The sequence below is a fragment of the Rhynchophorus ferrugineus genome, unplaced genomic scaffold (assembly GCF_030347505.1).
Source record: "Rhynchophorus ferrugineus isolate W39M unplaced genomic scaffold, kcgeb_rfMv2 rfM8, whole genome shotgun sequence".
Classification (NCBI taxonomy): domain Eukaryota; kingdom Metazoa; phylum Arthropoda; class Insecta; order Coleoptera; family Curculionidae; genus Rhynchophorus; species Rhynchophorus ferrugineus.
Window position 1 is genome coordinate 32,033,244 of NW_027472587.1, and position 17,768 is coordinate 32,051,011.

Here is a 17,768-nt window from a genome sequence, read left to right on the forward strand (position 1 = left end):
ATTATTATCATTATATTGCTTTGTGGTATACGATGTTTTTTGTTTGATTACCTGGCGCATAGATAAACAAATCTGATGGTTTTCCAACACGGGAACAGGCAACATACAATTGACCATGTGAGAAACATGGGTTTTCTAGATTAATACCACAAACACTTAATGATTGCCCTTGGGACTTGTTTATAGTCATAGCAAAAGCAAGCCGTCAACATGTCTATAGGAAATTCGCCATTACCAATGTCAATGAGTTGTTTAGAAAATATGTTTCCAGATTGGTCATTTTGCAACTCGACACGCATATTCTTGCTTAAATGAAGTACTTTAACATGTTTCCACAAATTGGAGGACTTTAGACATGCATTGAGTTCATCAGCTGGCGTTGATCGTGGAATCACTGGCAATGTTTGACGAAAATCTCCTGCTAATAAAATCATTGCACCACCAAATCGGTTATTATTGCTACGTAGATCTTTTAAGGTTCTGTCTAAAGCCTCCAAAGATTTTTTATGTGCCATCGTGCATTCATCCCAAACAATCAATTTACATTGCTGCAAAACCTTTGCCATTGCAGAGTTCTTCGAAACGTTGCAGGTTGGAGTTTCATTGCTTTGCATATTTAATGGCAATTTTAGTGCTGAATGGGCTGTTCGACCACCTTCAAGCAAAGTTGCTGCGATTCCCGACGAAGCGAGTGCAAGTGCAATTTTATTTTGTGAGCGAATTGTTGCTAATATTAATGAAATAAAAAAAGTTTTTCCTGTACCACCAGGTGCATCTAAGAAATAAATCCCTCCAGTTTCATCATTTGTTACTTTCATAAGAGTTTCAAATACATACTTCTATTGTTCATTTAACAGTGGAAGATTTGTTTGAATTTATTCTTTCAAAGCGTTGAGATCATACAGTCTTTCTCGATGCAACTCTTGGTTAAAAGCGTCATGCATTGGACGATTGGGCGCGGTCAGGCCTAATTGAATTAATAGTTTGTTTGACATTATCAAGCACATGTCCTCAATTGAAATCAATGCTTCATTGTAAATTTCTTCACTGATTTGTATATTTGGATTTCCCATTCTATTCCGTATTTGATACAAAATATCATCACACATATAATCTTTGTACTTCATCCACAAATCAATTGGGTTTGATGGGAAGCATGTAGATATGATTATAGAAAACAATGTTCGTATTTGATGAGTGTGTGATGATATTACAGCATCATTGAGAGTTTGATCCCAATGAGCGTCATTTTCAAGCAATTGCAAACGTTGACAGGCTTCTCTGTAGGATCCACACAATTCACCATCAACAGTTCGTAACTGTTGGAATGATGTTGGGCCACGTACATTGACTAATAGCAGTCGTAAATAAAAACATTCATCATTGCTTGGATGTACTGAATAAATCCGGCCAATCGCATCGGTGGAATATACATCTGTATATCCTGGAACTGGTTTTCCTTGTTTCCGTCGTATAAATCTCCTTGAGGATTGATTCCAGGTATAATATTTTGGCATTTCAGAATATAGCAATGTTTGTGCGAAATCATCGTTTTGGCATGTCTCAAAAAAACTGGTTAATGTAGTAGATGGTGGCTGAGCAGCTCTTTGTACTGCGTTCTGTGCTGTAAAATACACTCTTTGTCCATTTTCTAAATGCACAGCTAAGTGAACAACAGAAGGGTGTCTCTCATGAATAGGAAAAGAAAATATTCGCCAAACTGCTTCATTACTACTGACATAGCGGCCCATTTGGTATTGGGTAACTTCATCATTAGAATTCTCTGCACCAATTCCAATCACAGCCATATCACTCCCTTTGGTTACATATTTGCAAATGTATTTAATCGATTTCACTGAATGGCAAGATTCAACGTTGATGTGTGCTTTGAATGTCTTTGATAAAATGGGTGAATATGGAACAATCCAACGATTATCTATTTCAATATCTTGTTGATTTAATTTGACAATTGTTGATTTTCCATTGTCTGCTGTCGATCTGCGACGATACAATGGATAACCGTCATTACCAGTAATTGTTTCCGATATTAATGTCCGTGGATATCGTTTTGAACATTTACCATCCATCATACACGGTGAATTTTGATTAAGAGTTCCACAGGGACCATGTATCATGTTTTTGATAACTACCTCATGCAATCCAGGATCTACTTGTACATTAGGGATTTCAGCTGATATCACTGCATCAACTTCATTTGGCCTTATCTTTTCAACCAACCAAATCAAAATGTGTGCATGTGGCAATCCTCGTTTCTGCCACTCCACAGAATACATCCAGCAGCGTGTCTCACCAAACACATTATGTTTTACGATGAAATTCATTAAAGATTTCAACTTTTGTCTAAAGACTCTGGCTGTAATATCATGACGATCAATAGGGAATTCTCTAGGGAATAACTCCTGCTTAATTTCTATCCATTGCGGATTGCATGTAAATGTGATGAACAAATCTGCTGTACCATAATGACGAACATACGACATGGCATCTTGAGCATATTCGTGCATATGCCGAGGGCTTCCGATGTATGTTGCTGGAAGAATAGTCATCCGACCGACATTCTGTGCATTTCCATCAGTATTAATCGCATCTCGAAGGTGAATATACTCTTCAGATCGGAGTTTGGTTTGATTCAACCTGATGAATGTTAATCTCTCCGTTTCAATTTTAACATACATGTCATCAACATATTTGTGATATAATCGCCGACATTTCAATATGTGATTATCTGCATTTTCCCGAATCATTAGGCGGTATGAATAATAGTTCATTGAACTGACTTTTTTGTTGGTTTCAGAACCTGTAAACAGATTTTGTTTTAATAACATTCAAATATAAAATTAAAATACATAATATAGTGACTGAGATATTATCGCCATAGCTAAACTAATATTTTAGTTACCTGTAATGGGATTTATCATTTTTATTGATAAATCGTAGCCATCTTCACCTTGCCAAAATATAATGGGATATTGCAGTGCATCATATGAGCGGTGTGTTTCCTTTATAGGTTGTAATTGAAAATTCCGACGATGTAAAACAATATCACGGGATTCCAAGTTTTCTCCAACTACAACGATAGCAACTTCATCAATAGTTGGTGCATTAAAACGTCTTGTATGTTGACCTGCAGGTGTTTTATCAGCTCTGATTACAATTTTGTGATTATCGGATGGCATCAGATCCAGGGCAGTTTTAAACAATATAATCAATTGATTGTGTTGATGAAATAAAGTTTGTAATTGTTCTACAATAGACCTTTTTACTAAATTGTTATGTGCACAACGCAGATCAATTTCTTGTGGTGAATTGCCCATAAAATAAATTTGCAGGAATTTGTTGTCGCTATCTGACACTGGTAACAGTGAACCTGCTCTGTGATATATTTGCCCTTGTATCTGTAAATAAAAAAAATATTATGGTGTGGTATAAATTAATGGATTGTCAATGATCAAACTTAAATAATATTTGATCTTAAAAAGTATATATTTAGTTTTAACTAATATCTATCAAATATAAAATATAATAAAAGTGTCACTGAAACTGAATCACCATATAATATGATGACTAAGTGATATATTTCGTAATGATTAAGAAATTGAAGATTAGTAACACATCTTAACTTTGGTGACAGAAAATTTTGTTCGCTAAAATAATTATGAGTAACTGCTATAATACATACCTTGAAAGTTGGCATAAAATTTTCCCGAACTGCATTTGTTGCCCCAAATGAAGTCATTTGAAAGCAATTGTTATATTGTTGAATATGTGTCAAAAAGTGTATAGAATCTGTTCCTATTCCTGAAACCAATGAGTACAATGGTTCTGGTGGTGGATCCAATTGTATCAATTTCACTTTACCATTTGCGCAACACAATCCATTGGCTTCGTTTTTGTATTTTAATGCCTTACAGTGTGAGCAAACCAAGTTCATAGAACCAATAACAACACATTGGTAGTTACTGTAGTCAATTGACACATCGTAACTGAAAGCAGCTGGATTCAAACTTGCGCGATTATTAGTTGAATGTCGCGCTCGCGCTTCACGCGTTTGTGATATCCGAATTCTTTCACGTTCATTTCCGTCGTCACGTTCTTGTGCAGTACGATTAGATCGGTAATTAGCTTGGTTTATAGCATTTCTGGTTCTTCTACCTAAATTGCTTCGTCTTATAGGAGGCATATCAAATATAAATTATTTTTTCACTAATCACGAACTAAACAAACACTAACTAACTAAACACTCTGCACAAAACACGATATACGAATTTGTTTCGTGTATCACTTGACAATTCATCTGTCATCTGTCAAAAGTCATCTGTAACAGACAACTTTTTTTTTTAAATTTGATATGACTTGAACTCAAATCCTTTTAAGCCGTACGAATTGTTTTATTTATTTAAAATTTGAATTAAATTTTAAACAAATAAAAAATTTTAAATAAATAAAACAATTCGTACGGATTAAAAGGATTTGAGTTCAAGTCATATCAAATTTAAAAAAAAAAGTTGTCTGTTACAGATGACTTTTGACAGATGACAGATGAATTGTCAACTGATACACGAAACAAATTCAAACAAAAAGGGCTATTTTTAGGGTTTTTCCAGCAATAATTCTAATTTTTCTCGCCGTAAAAACCATCCCTGAACTTCAACGAACATTTTAAAAAAAGATTTGGCCAAATTGGTCCAGGCGTTGTTGAGTTATGCGCTTAGGAACATATTTTGCGATTCATTTTTATATATAAGATATTAAATATAAAGGATAATGTAACTAAAATATATATAATTTTTGATCAAAATATTATAACTAATTTTGCTACTGAATGTTCTTTTGTTCTATTTTTTAACAATTTTAAGTAAGATCGTAAGTTTATCTTGCCTGTTGAAAGTTTTGTCCTTCTGTTTTTTTTCTGAGGTATGGCAAAAATAACAATGAAATATTTATTATAAATTTACAGAAAATGTTATATGAAAACAATTAAATTAGTCACCAATTATTTTAATAAAACTGACATATGTACACATAATTATAAAAAATATAAGCACTTAAAATATACGAATACTTTGCCAAAAGTTGGACAAACTAATAACCAATTTACATATTTAAACAATTAATACATAATTGGTCAAAATATAAAAAAATACATAAATATGTGAATTTTTAAAGTATCTATATATAATATATTAAATATAAAGGATAATGTAACTAAAATATATATAATTTTTGATCAAAATATTATAACTAATTTTGCTACTGAATGTTCTTTTGTTCTATTTTTTAACAATTTTAAGTAAGATCGTAAGTTTATCTTGCCTGTTGAAAGTTTTGTCCTTCTGTTTTTTTTCTGAGGTATGGCAAAAATAACAATGAAATATTTATTATAAATTTACAGAAAATGTTATATGAAAACAATTAAATTAGTCACCAATTATTTTAATAAAACTGACATATGTACACATAATTATAAAAAATATAAGCACTTAAAATATACGAATACTTTGCCAAAAGTTGGACAAACTAACCAATTTAGATATTTAAACAATTAATACATAATTGGTCAAAATATAAAAAAATACATAAATATGTGAATTTTTAAAGTATCTATATATAATATGTTAAATATAAAGGATAATGAAACTAAAATATATATAATTTTTGATCAAAATATTATAATTAATTTTGCTACTGTTCTTCTATTTTCTATTTCTCTTCTATTTTTTAACAATTTTAAGTAAGCTCGTAAGTTTATCTTGCCCGTTGACAGTTTTGTCTTTCTGTTTTTTTTTCTGAGGTATGGCAAAAATAACAATGAAATATTTATTATAAATTTACAGAAATGTTATATGAAAACAATGAAGTTAGTTACAAACTATTTTAATAAAACTAATATATGTATACTAAAAAGTACACACACAAAATGTAAAATAAAGCTTTTACAAAATATTTGAAATATTTTAACAAAAATAAAAGTTACGTTATATAAAATAATGACAAAAAATTGTTAGTGATTATTTATGATATTATATATTTTTTAATATTGTTTTAATATTCAGGGATACTTACGCCAACAAATTAAACTTATTAGATGTTTGCATGTATTGTGATCAGCGATATTTATTGGTGAAAATGCGAAGTATTAATGTTAAATAGCCTAAGATAACTCTTATATTTGATGCTCTTGATATTTATCTACATAAAATATCAGTTTTTCCTTTAGTACTATTGAGTTACTCAGCGTATATAGGCGTTAATCGTTGAAGTCTCATTCATTACCGCGGTTGCTTGATTTGAGAGACCTTCTGCCGAAGTAGCTCGATCATATCTCAATTATCGGATTTGATTTCAACGATTTTAAAGTGATTATTTTGATGGCAATTGTTTGATGGATTATATGACTTATTGGATGAAAATATTGTTGAAAAACTTTTTTGGCAGCTTAGTCGTTGATAAAACAACTGTTTTCAAACGTTTACATTCTATGATTGAAAATATTATTTCGAATCATTTTAATACCCCGATTATATTTCCTGTTCGCAAAAATAGATGTGTTGTGATTGGCGATATGCATATTGTGGGATCAGCAACCTGTAGTATGTTATGAACTCCTTAAACCGAATGAAATTGCTACAACAGGTCACTAGTGATATCAATTTAGTAAGTTGAGGTACACCTGATTTAGTTTCTTTTATTGTAGAGTAAGCTTCTTCTTGTTTCACTCTAAACATTCTGGTGGTAATGTACGATTTTAATAGTTCGGTGTGTTGTTTTGGTAACATTTTCTGTAGTTTATGAACTAGGCCTTCATGCCAAACCTCATCGAAGGCCTGTGCTACATCTAAGAATATAACTGATCATACTTTTTTACTTTCGTAGGCTTTTTAAATAACGTTAATTTTTGAATGCCTATTAATAAACCCAAACTGTTGTGTTGGTATTAGGTTTTTTCTCTCTATAATGCAATAATACATAATTGTTCTTTTTTATATAAATTATTTAGTTTATTTATTTATTGTATACTATAAATTATTATTATATTGTGTAGTACTGTATATTTCTCTTTATCATAAAACAATACCAATCAACAATATACGCAGCGTTTTTGAAGTTGTCTTAAAGATAAATAAAAATTAACGGTACGTTCTTCACCGCATCTCATCAGACATTTCCGCAAACCCTCTCTAATCCGTAAACAGTGTATATTAGTTTATGGAGATCCAATTTAGATGCAAACCAAAAGGTTAGACAACCTTTCATCAAATTGTTACGGAACAGATTCTGATTGCTTAAGTTCGGTCCCTTAACGGGCCAGTTTCCCAAGAACTGTGGAGCCCTTCTATACGTCCTGACCGTATCCCAACTATTCGGACGTAGAACTATTTTTAACTGTAGCAGAGCGTCTTTGTTATTGCTTCGGCTGATAATTGCGTTTACAGTTTTTAGCGTTACGTCGCAAACATTTAATTTATCGATTATATACTACCGTTCAAAGGTTTGGAAACACCCTATTTTTAGTTGACGTTAAAAAACACTGCAAATACTGTAATAAATCTAATCAGGTCCTATTTATACATTATTTTAATAATTTTGCATTACAATTAGTCTTTTTAATGTGTATCGATGGCGTGAGTATTACTAATAACTTGTACATCGGTAAAAACAGCAAACAAGCTGTGTATTTTTGTTCTAAGTTAGAGAAATGTGGTTAAATCTTGTAAGGCGCGAACCAGCCGATATAGTTTGAAATTCGGTAAAGCATTGACAGCAATAAGGCTATTCTAATGTAAGTATTTGCTATGTTAAGTATCCAAAATTATGTTTAGAATGTAATTAAAGTAATATTGAGGTAAATAACACCATTGATAATATTTGAAGTTAGACCTTATTTGTTTCGTTTATACTAATATGATGAGTCCGTAATAATTTTGTTCTTTCTTCAGATGCCAAATAAAATTGAATATTATATTTAATATAATGTGACGGGTTTGATTGTATAAGTGCGTATGAAATAATATACATTTGTATAACATTTTATTGCCAATCAAACATAAGAAAATGGGTTTCTAATTGAAGTCACTGAATATGTACTACTGAACGCCCATATTTCCTCAAAATACAAAGAAACACGTTAATTAAATTCAAGCCTTCAACAAGTGTCAAACAAATCCCATCATGATAAGATTACAACAAGCCAATAACAAATATCTGTGTACATCCAATAGTTCGATGGGTTATATTTCACTAGGGTAAGTGATACATATTTTATTAAACAATGCGATTTAATCAATTTTTTATAGCTCAAGTTACAGATATTTTGAACAATAGTTATATAATGTATGAATTCAAATGTTGTCACTGAAGATAAGTAAAGTAAAAGAAACTAAGCAGAGATCTAGTTTAATAATTTATATCTTAGGAGGACTTAATATGTTAAAGCATGTCTAAACGTAGATTTTGTAAAGTGTTCGATGAAATGTAGTTGCACGTGCTTATAAGTTTAAAATTACAAAATTACAATTTGTGCATTGTATTTATACAAATAGTACAAGGTATGTTAATTTTATATAATACGCTATACAACGTTTAAGAAAATTAAATACCTATCATCAAATGTATAGGATTTAAACTATTTTTAGGTTGTATATACTATCAAATATGTAAAATAAATATATTGGTAGCTCTGTCAAATATATTTGGATCTGTATTTTGACATATCTGATTGTGCTATTATTGGGTATTCTTTAGAGTCATTACCTGCACTTATAATTTTCTTACCAAGTGTTATACTAATAGTATTTTTTCTTTATTAATGTTCTTCAACATTTTACCATATTTCATAGTTAATGAATCTGATGAAATGAAAAATCCAGTCACTTCATCTATACAAAAATTCTGGTATTATTATTAAAAAGCGTGGAATAGAACAAATCAGTAAGATTAACTGCGTCTTCATTTACTATTAATAGTTAATTTTAACTACAACTGTAAATATGTGTTTGCTGTTTGCTTGTGTGAAAGGATGCGTAACAGCCAAGAAACCGAGACTAATTAGTACTCGTAAGGGAAATAGATCGGAACGGGCTAAAACACATAAAAATTTGACGCAAAAAACTGCGAATACGTCGTATGGATTTATAAGCTCAGATTTTTGGATCTAATAGATGTGTTATGTGCGCTGATGAAAAGGTTAGTAGGCTTTAGGTTTCTAACTGTCATATATCATGCGTGATGGGATGCCTTGATAAACCAAGCCATGCCAATAATATGAGTAAAATCGATGGAAAACTGAATAAAGAAGGCTATCTGAAAATATTTTAGAAAATTGCGTTTCCCTCTGGAGTAAGCCTAATTAGGCGAAGTTCTGTTTTTTACCATGATAATTATCCTGAAACATGTCAAAATTATGTTAATTACCTCAGGAGTTCCTGGTACAAAACCGGAGATACTTTGCAATTAATGGAATGGCCATCACTATCTACAGACCTCCGTCCTATCGAATTAGTCGAGCTCAGCACAGTTTTGGTAGGACTTACAAAGTGAATAGAGGACACTGAATTCCAAATGAATAAGTTAATAAAAAAATTATAATAAAATTTATTTGTAAGTAATTAAAAATAATTGTTGTCATTTTGATGAGGCCAAATTAACTAAAAAAGGTAAAATTATATTAAATATATTTAACTAATCTTAACTAAATATCAGTCTAAAGTTTGATTAAGATTTGAGTGTAATAATAAAGCCATATATTAAGCACATTTTTTAACGGTAGTATATATGGAATATCTCGTATCGCATATGTTGTCGTATAAGTTAAGTATTTTCAACACAAGCATTTTTCTGTGCTATAATAATAGTCAGAAGTTACGAGGCACTAAATCTAAAGAATAGAGTGGATGTTTCGATGTTAATTTCTTGATTTTCCGGTTAACTATTGGTGTTATGTGAAAGAATGCGCCGTATTGATTAAACAAATATTTATTACTCTGTATCCCGAGTTTATTGTTTTACCACAAATCCCAATAAATTAACATTTCCGTGGTAAATTTTGTTTCTAGATCTAATGGACACACACAACATATTTTTTTAATCAAAATCATAGTGTTATAGCCATATGTTTTAAACAAAAAATAAATAATCGTAATTTTACGACGTTATATATATATATATATATATATATATATATATATATATATATATATATATATATATATATATATATATATATATTGTTGATTTAATGAGGTAGTCAGGCCGAGAGGCATTAATATTGTTGAGATTTATAAAATAAATACGAGTCATCTTTGATAAAAAAAAGTTTGATAAAATGAAAAAGTCAAGGAAGTTCTTATATAAAGAAGTTTCTTAATTAGTAAGCAATTAAATAACATTCAAAAACAAGGGAAAACATTTTTAGGTATAATTGGCGGCATTGGCTGATATTTTTAGGTTTATTTTAAATTAATTTTTAACCTTTTGAAATGGTATACAAATTAAGGGCGATAGAATTGTATTTGTTAGTTAACTAAATTTTTTTAGCGAACACTTTTAATATACTTTGGAACTATTTTATTTTAATGGGAATATTTGCTGAATCGGTTGTAAAATCGATTCTGTTGATATAGCTCCATTCTAGTAAAGATTAAGAGACTACTTTTGTTATTTTCGAGACAATGAATCAAAAACAATTTCGTGTTTTAATTTTACGCTGCTTCTTGATGGGAAAAATACTGTTCAAGCAATGGCAATGGTTTGGAAAGTGTTATATGGACTCCGCTAATATTGCAAAGATATCAAAAGAACTTGTAGGATTTGTATTGCATGAGCATTTGACTATGAGAACAAGAACTTGTTGATGATTCTGAACAGTGTTTGTGTATGTTTAAACTTAACAAACCGAAATGTTTCGATGTCGATATGTGACAATGGATGAAACATGGATCCATCACTTCACTCCGGAATCAAAATGATCGTGATTGGAGCGGACATCAACTGGTGACAGGCCTATTTTGTGGCAAAAGATACGATAAGATATAAGATAATAGAACGGCTTGTTCTACAAAAGTGGTATTGAATTGTTAGTGCGATGTTGGAATGATTATGTGGCTCTTGATGGAGGTTACGTTGATGAATAAGGCCAATATTGAGTTAAAAAAACGCGCTTTCTTTGTTACGTCGCGATTTTTCAGCCCATGTGTTATTTACAATAAAGTACTTTGAATGCCTGAAATATACTTAATTATGTTAAAAAATACTTGGAATCAATGTGGAAAGATTGCCAATGCTTTTTTCTTTCTTAAGTTGATTCTAGTTAATTGAATTAATTCAAAATACTGGGCCCGTTTGCAAATCCATTTTCGAAATATGAATATATTGGGCTTACAGGACCATCGGGTATATCAAACTTTATTGCTTTGATATAAGTTATATAAGTTATTTAAGTAATAATATTATTAGAAATGTGTTCTTGATATGACAAGTTTAATATATGTAAAAATACAATTTGATTCAAAATCCAAACTGTTCATCCTTGATGATGTTCTTTTTCACAGTTTTATCCAGATTTCAGTTACTCTCATAAGGCTGATGATTTTTACAATATGAAGATTTTTTTCAAGGAATTCGTGATATTTTTTTACCAATGTAAGCTATTTGTAAAGATAATTTGAAAAACGCTAGTGTTATACTTATTATTATTATTTCAATATTCCTTTTCATTTTATTCCTATTCCTTTTCAAATTCCTTCTATATTACATTCATTCAAACATTTGTTCCTCATAAAATTTTATTTTAGTGCTGGAACAATGAAGCTTCAATTTCATTTCATTATTTCCAATTAATTTTTTTAAAATTTTTTTGTCAAAATTTTCTTTCACAATCTTTCGAACTCACAGATATTTTTACATCACTGCTTAATCATCAGCGTCTCGGCTAAACATTTCTTTCGGCGCTATGTTTAAATCATAATGTCTTCCTTCGCTCGCCGTCTCCATCATAATGGCAGACATTTTGATTTGAAAGGCTTTGGGCAGCTTCGGTCGGATACCGTCGTTATTTGTTTTTTTCTGAATTACCGTAACGTATGTGACTACGGATTAGTCACGTAGCAGTTCCAGAAGTTAGGTACCGATTGCAGTCACCGTAGACTCGTCATGTCTTCGCCGATGTACCAGAATTGCTAACGTCTTGTCGTCGAAGAAAATAAGCTACCACGTCGTCGAACAATCGATCCTACCACAGCGTCGAATACGAGAGCTCTGTCCGATATTTTTCAAAGCCCTTCTTTATGCAGCACATTTTGTTTGGTATATCAGTGTTTTGCATTTTTTAAAATGAATTTTTATTTTCTTAAAATAATTATATGTAAAATTCTGGCAGGGGAGTATTGTGAGGCATGTCTAATTTTACATCGTGGAATAACGGTCTACAAAATACCCAGAAATATAATACCAGATGTTGAACACGGGCGGGGTGCCAGCAGCGCCAACTAGAATCCGATAACGAATAGCTAGCAGTCCCGAGACGTTTATTTGGGATGTTATTGAAGGTTATTTCCATTGATTCAGTGCTCAATCATCGTTTGGTTTAGACGTGCCACCATCGACTGCCCAAGCCTCGTCTACAGGTAACACCGCTGCCATCCGTTTTATCTAATTGTATTTTTCAAATTTTTTTATATAGCCAATAAATAACGGTCACATAATGTAAACACCACTGTTTCATTTCGTCTTACCTCCATTCACCGAGCCACATCATTTACCCTAAATTACAATTTTTTTGTCACTATACAGCAAATATGTGTTTATTGCTTAACGATATAAATCGAAATATAACATATTGAAGATTTTTTATGGACTGTTGTTTCCCTGATTCTTCGCTATTTTATAGCGGTAGTGTCTATAAAAATTTCGATAAAATAGTGTTATATGCTGGCTATTACTGTGTTTTTTTTTGTAAAAGAACAAAATTATGAAAGAAGTAGCATTATTGTAAAGAACAACTATATCAGACAAACAAAAATCATAACTTTTTTAAATAGTTGTGTGTTATGAAATATTTGTGAGTTCATTGGTTTGGATTATTGCAGTTGTATTTTGTTTTAAATTAAAATAATATAGAAATAGAAATGAGGAGATTCACAAAGACCTGAGCGTATATAAGTGCAGTATCTTATATTATCTTAAGTATAAGTATCTCATAAAATAATGCCAACGTTTAAACTTATGTGGAGTGAATTGGTGGAAGTATATCTACCAAACGCTAATTTGTTTGCATTAGAACAACCTGAAGACATGTTTGTTTTAAATAAAAAAAATAATAAATCACACATTTTAAGTCCCCCTCTAAGTAGGAGGGGGAATCAAATCTAAACGGCAATTTTATAGAATAAATTTAGTGATCAATGGTTTACTCAAACTAAACAATTAACATTTTTCAATGTAGTCAACTCCGTGCTCTACACACTTTTGCCACTGATTGGATTTGGAATATTAAATCATTCTTCATAAAAAGTTTGAAAGCGCGTTGTCAGCCAATTGCGCACATATTGCTCTACTACGATCCTTTCAAGGGCATGAACAAAAAATAATAACAAGGTGTTAAGTCAGGGCTATAAGGAGGTTGATCAAGGATTCACAGCGCATTTATTTCAATTGTTTTTTTGATGGTGTCTCGAATGGGCATACTCGTCGTTTGCTTTGATATGCGATACGCCTTAACGGTCGATCGCCCTCAATTAGCTCTCGAACGGCATGATTGTTGTCATTAGCCCAATCCATCTCACCATAGGCCCATCACTCTGATTAGTACACTTTCCAAACTTTTCGAAAAAGTGATATTACATGTATTAAACAGTTTCACAGATACACACCACATAATCCCGAACGAACAATTTGGTTTCCATGGCAAACACTCAAGCCTTCATCTAGCTGCTCGCGTCGCAGCAACAATCCACCAGGCATTATGAAAAGGTCGAGGAACTGGAGCTGTTCTTTTAGGTATTTCTAAAGCTTTCGATTACAGTCTAATGTTCAAAGTGAAACAGCTTTGTCTACCGAATGACCTAATCTGCCTGATATCGACTTGATAGATTCATACTTGGACGGTAGATCCTTTTAAGCGAGGATCGGTGACGCAATCTCCTCTCGAAAACAGATTTCTGCAGGAGTAACCTTTATATAACTGATTTATCACTTCATAAATATTCCCGCACAACATTTTATGCAGATGATACAGTTTTCTTTAATATCGGTTACAGTTCCGACGCCATCCGCGGCAGACTCCAAGTCCAAATGAACTAGGCGATTGCGTGGTACAAATTCTGACGTTTGCAGATAAACCCGAGCAAAACTCAGGCTATTCCGTTCCACCGCAAAAAGGAGTTCCATGTTAGCAGCTCCAAATCGATAAAGTCCCTATCCTCTGGTTCCAGAAGGTATCATACCTCGGTCTCAAGTTCGATCGCAGGTTACAATGGTCAGCTCAAATCAAGCACGCTATCTGCAAAAGCAATGGCGTGTACAATCTACCTTTCCCACTACTCTGCAAGAAAAGTAAACTCCCAATCTCCCGACTTTGTATAAAATGCTAGTCCGCCCAAATGTTCAAATATAAAAAAGTCCGCGCGTTACTCAATGCCCCATGGTTTATGAGGAACGTTAACACTCACATCGAAGCAGGCATCCTCTTCGTGAAGAGTTTCAACGAATATGCTCAGTGTAAGGTTCTCCCTAGGTGTCTTAGAACACGATGACAACTTGATAAGATCCCTACCCATCCATAATCCCCGGTAGATAACCAATTACGACAATCCCGTTCGTAACCTAGGGTCTCTGTCGCCCGTAAAACTTCTCTATCCCGAATCCGAAGCTGATCATTCTGGAATAAAAAAAAGGATGTTGTCATTTGTGAGATTTGTTCGTAGGCATCGACCATAACTTTTTCAACCATTTTCGACACGTTATTGCCCACCAATGAATTCTTTAACCCACATATACACTCGATTGTGAGACAGTGTAGCGTCCCCAAACTACATTTTTAAGCTAGTGAAATTATCTTCGAGCTTCGAAACCTCTAGATCCGAATTACGTGCTAAGCTAAATAGTAAAATTACCGTTTATATTTCAATCCCTCTCGTATAAATTTCATCTTCAAAAAGTAAGATTCGAGAATTTCTTTCGCCAAAATGATCCCATCAGAAAATGAAGAGATTTTTAACGCTTGCATTTTGGATTTGCTCTACACCAGTGTTACTTATGTGTTTATTAAGATGACAATGAGGTTCAGTTGTAGCAGGAACTGAATTTCGTATTTTGGGTTCAGCTTTAAGCTCTTGAAATATTTGAATAATCTCTAACAGACTGATTAACATTCTTTGCATTTTCCACAGCGCTCCATGATTTTGTTTGTCCGGGTTTTGGCATATTCGATGTTATATAGGTTTCTTCAAAACTAGAGGGATGCTTCGCGTATCAATTAATTGATAAAAATAGCGAAAACAGCATCCTAAGCCAACAAAATTTCTACAAAATGATACATAAAGTTTCACAAATTAAAGTTTTTCGGCAAATTCAAACTCGAAAGCGAATCAACAATATTGCGGAACGCCCGATATTTACATGTCTTTGTGCGTATAACATAAAACAAAAATAAGCTCCGTTGATTTCGTCATAACTCACTCGACATTATTGAATAATCTCCTCGGAGATTTTACATATTTTTTTCTGTTAGTGAACCTCGAAAATACACGCCTATAGATAGAATTTAATAAAGCCGAAACTTTCCCTCCCATAACATGATTATGCTCAATTTTCCGATTAAATTTAAGATGTCTGATAACCCAGAGAGATAGAGAGAGACAGAGTAAAAAGCCTCTCGCATTTTTCGACGAAAACACAACTGTATAACAAAGCAGCTGTCTGTTTCACAGGGCAGCTTTTCAACGGCAAACGTACATAAAAGAAACGGAGTTTTTCATCAAAGAGTATTTATCGTAGAATGCGCTGGTCATTTTTTAAAAATAATCGAATGGATTTATAGTTATTTACTCTTTTCTAACTCTTTTCTCGGTAATATAAAACTAGTTAGATAATCTCCTTTATTTTTTATTTTTATGTTTATGTATAAATATTGTGAATTACAGGAGTCATACATTTTCGAAAGAAAATTGTGAGTTTGAGGACTGCGAAAAATGCTGATATATCAATAATGAAAAGAGTCCTTGGAACATTATGACAAAAGACATATATTTTCCCAGGGCTGTCGAAAAGGTCTAGAAGATCCACAAATGGAATAGAGACTCAAAAATATAGCTTAATTGTTCTAAAATATGTTCATATCAATGTTGTGTTGCGGTGGAATCAGAAAAACCTAATTATATCACTTTTCTGCTTGTATTTTCAGATTAATGTGTTCAAAAAACGAGTGTAAGTGCGAAGTACTCTGAAAGACTCTTGTGCATCCCAATGCACTCGCCAAACAGTTAAAGGTGCGCGACGATGGTGAAGTGTGTAGGCTCGAACGCAAACTGCCAACAAAACACGAACTGATTAATAGACACATAGAGTAAAGTTAGAATAAGTTAGGATAGACCTTAAAATAAGTTAGAATAGTATCTAGAATAAGATATAGATTATAAGTTGTACAGTAGGTCACTTACTAAAGTAATCTACTACACGTCAGGATAGTTATATTAAATATCTGAAATCATATAATAATAATTATTGCCCACGGGCAGATTGTTGATAATTTTTCTATATATGTTCACTGGCAGACACTAAAACCTTTAAGTTTTACAAGTGAGGCCCTATTGCTTGTAGGTAGAATTTGGAAGGTTTTTCAGAAGTATTCAACAGTATCTCTTGTTGGTATCTTTTCTCCATCTCTTGTCCTGGTGGAATCATTCACCTTGCTATTCACTCACACGTCCAAATTTTTCGGAAAGTTAACTTTTACTCATTATGCAACATAAAGATTGAAATAATTTGAGCATTCTTTTGACGATTCCACCGTTTTTTGAGGAGTCTGTCTTGATCGTGATGAACTGGTTGGCGTGTCAGTTATAAGCCGTCTAATATCTGGTCCGACGAAAACACCTTCCTTCACCTTTGTTTTTGAAAGGTCTGGATACTTTGAAATTATGTATTTGAAGCTTCAATATATTTGGCAACTAATTTTGCAAATTTCTAGGTAATAAAATAGGTGGTAAACTAACTTTATGTGGAGCTGCCAATGATTCTTGAAGAAGGAGCGACTCTTTTTAGTTCAGTGATTTACTCGGTCTCTGCTATGCCAGATATAAAAAGCATGGGAATTTGGCAAATCAAGCTTGGCGTCCGAGCAAAATGCATCAAATTTTAAAACTGACGCACATTTGCGAACCATAGTCTTTATATTTCATTTTTGAAGAACTAATTCCAAGCTTCTCCATAGGTTTCTTGGAGGTGTGCGGAATTACTTACAGGAAAGGAAGAATAAAACCGTTGTTGTAATTCAAAAATGTTTAGGTTTATGTTTGATGAATCTATGAAAAGACTCCTACATGTTGTATCGTATTGCACCTTAAACACATTTTAAAAAATCCTGACCTCCATTGATGTATCTGCTCTATACTGCTGATATACATAAAATAAAAGAAACAGTACATGGAAATGTTTTCGATGACACAGTTATCATGGCAAAAGGTATATCTCTGCATAAGACTGTAGAAGAAGTACAAGTAGGAGTCATCAATATCTAGAAGTGGACTACAGAC

At 32.4% G+C, this 17,768-nt stretch overlaps 2 protein-coding genes across 2 annotated transcripts in view; one reads left to right on the plus strand and one right to left on the minus strand.

The window, feature by feature from the left end:
- The window catches only part of LOC143200986 (follicle-stimulating hormone receptor), a 233,562-nt gene that overhangs the window by 1,595 nt on the left and 214,199 nt on the right, over positions 1–17,768 (plus strand). The gene's annotated exons all lie outside the window — the stretch shown is intronic.
- On the minus strand, positions 757–3,403 carry LOC143200734 (uncharacterized). The gene is made up of 3 exons (XM_076411339.1): positions 3,146–3,403; positions 2,921–3,088; positions 757–2,818 (listed from the first exon to the last, which is right to left on the minus strand). Exons 1-3 carry the CDS (start codon positions 3,333–3,335, stop codon positions 876–878), a joined length of 2,301 nt encoding a protein of 766 aa, XP_076267454.1. The 5' UTR covers positions 3,336–3,403; the 3' UTR covers positions 757–875.

What these genes read in the sequence shown, in the direction of transcription:
- LOC143200734 (XM_076411339.1), bottom strand. Translation starts at nt 3,335, where the DNA reads ATGGGCAATTCACCACAAGAAATTGATCTGCGTTGTGCACATAACAAT. An exon ending in AGCTGATAAAACACCTGCAG is followed by an intron (nt 3,089 to 3,145) that starts GTCAACATACAA and finishes CTATCGTTGTAG; the next exon opens with TTGGAGAAAACTTGGAATCC. An exon ending in AATGATAAATCCCATTACAG is followed by an intron (nt 2,819 to 2,920) that starts GTAACTAAAATA and finishes ATCTGTTTACAG; the next exon opens with GTTCTGAAACCAACAAAAAA.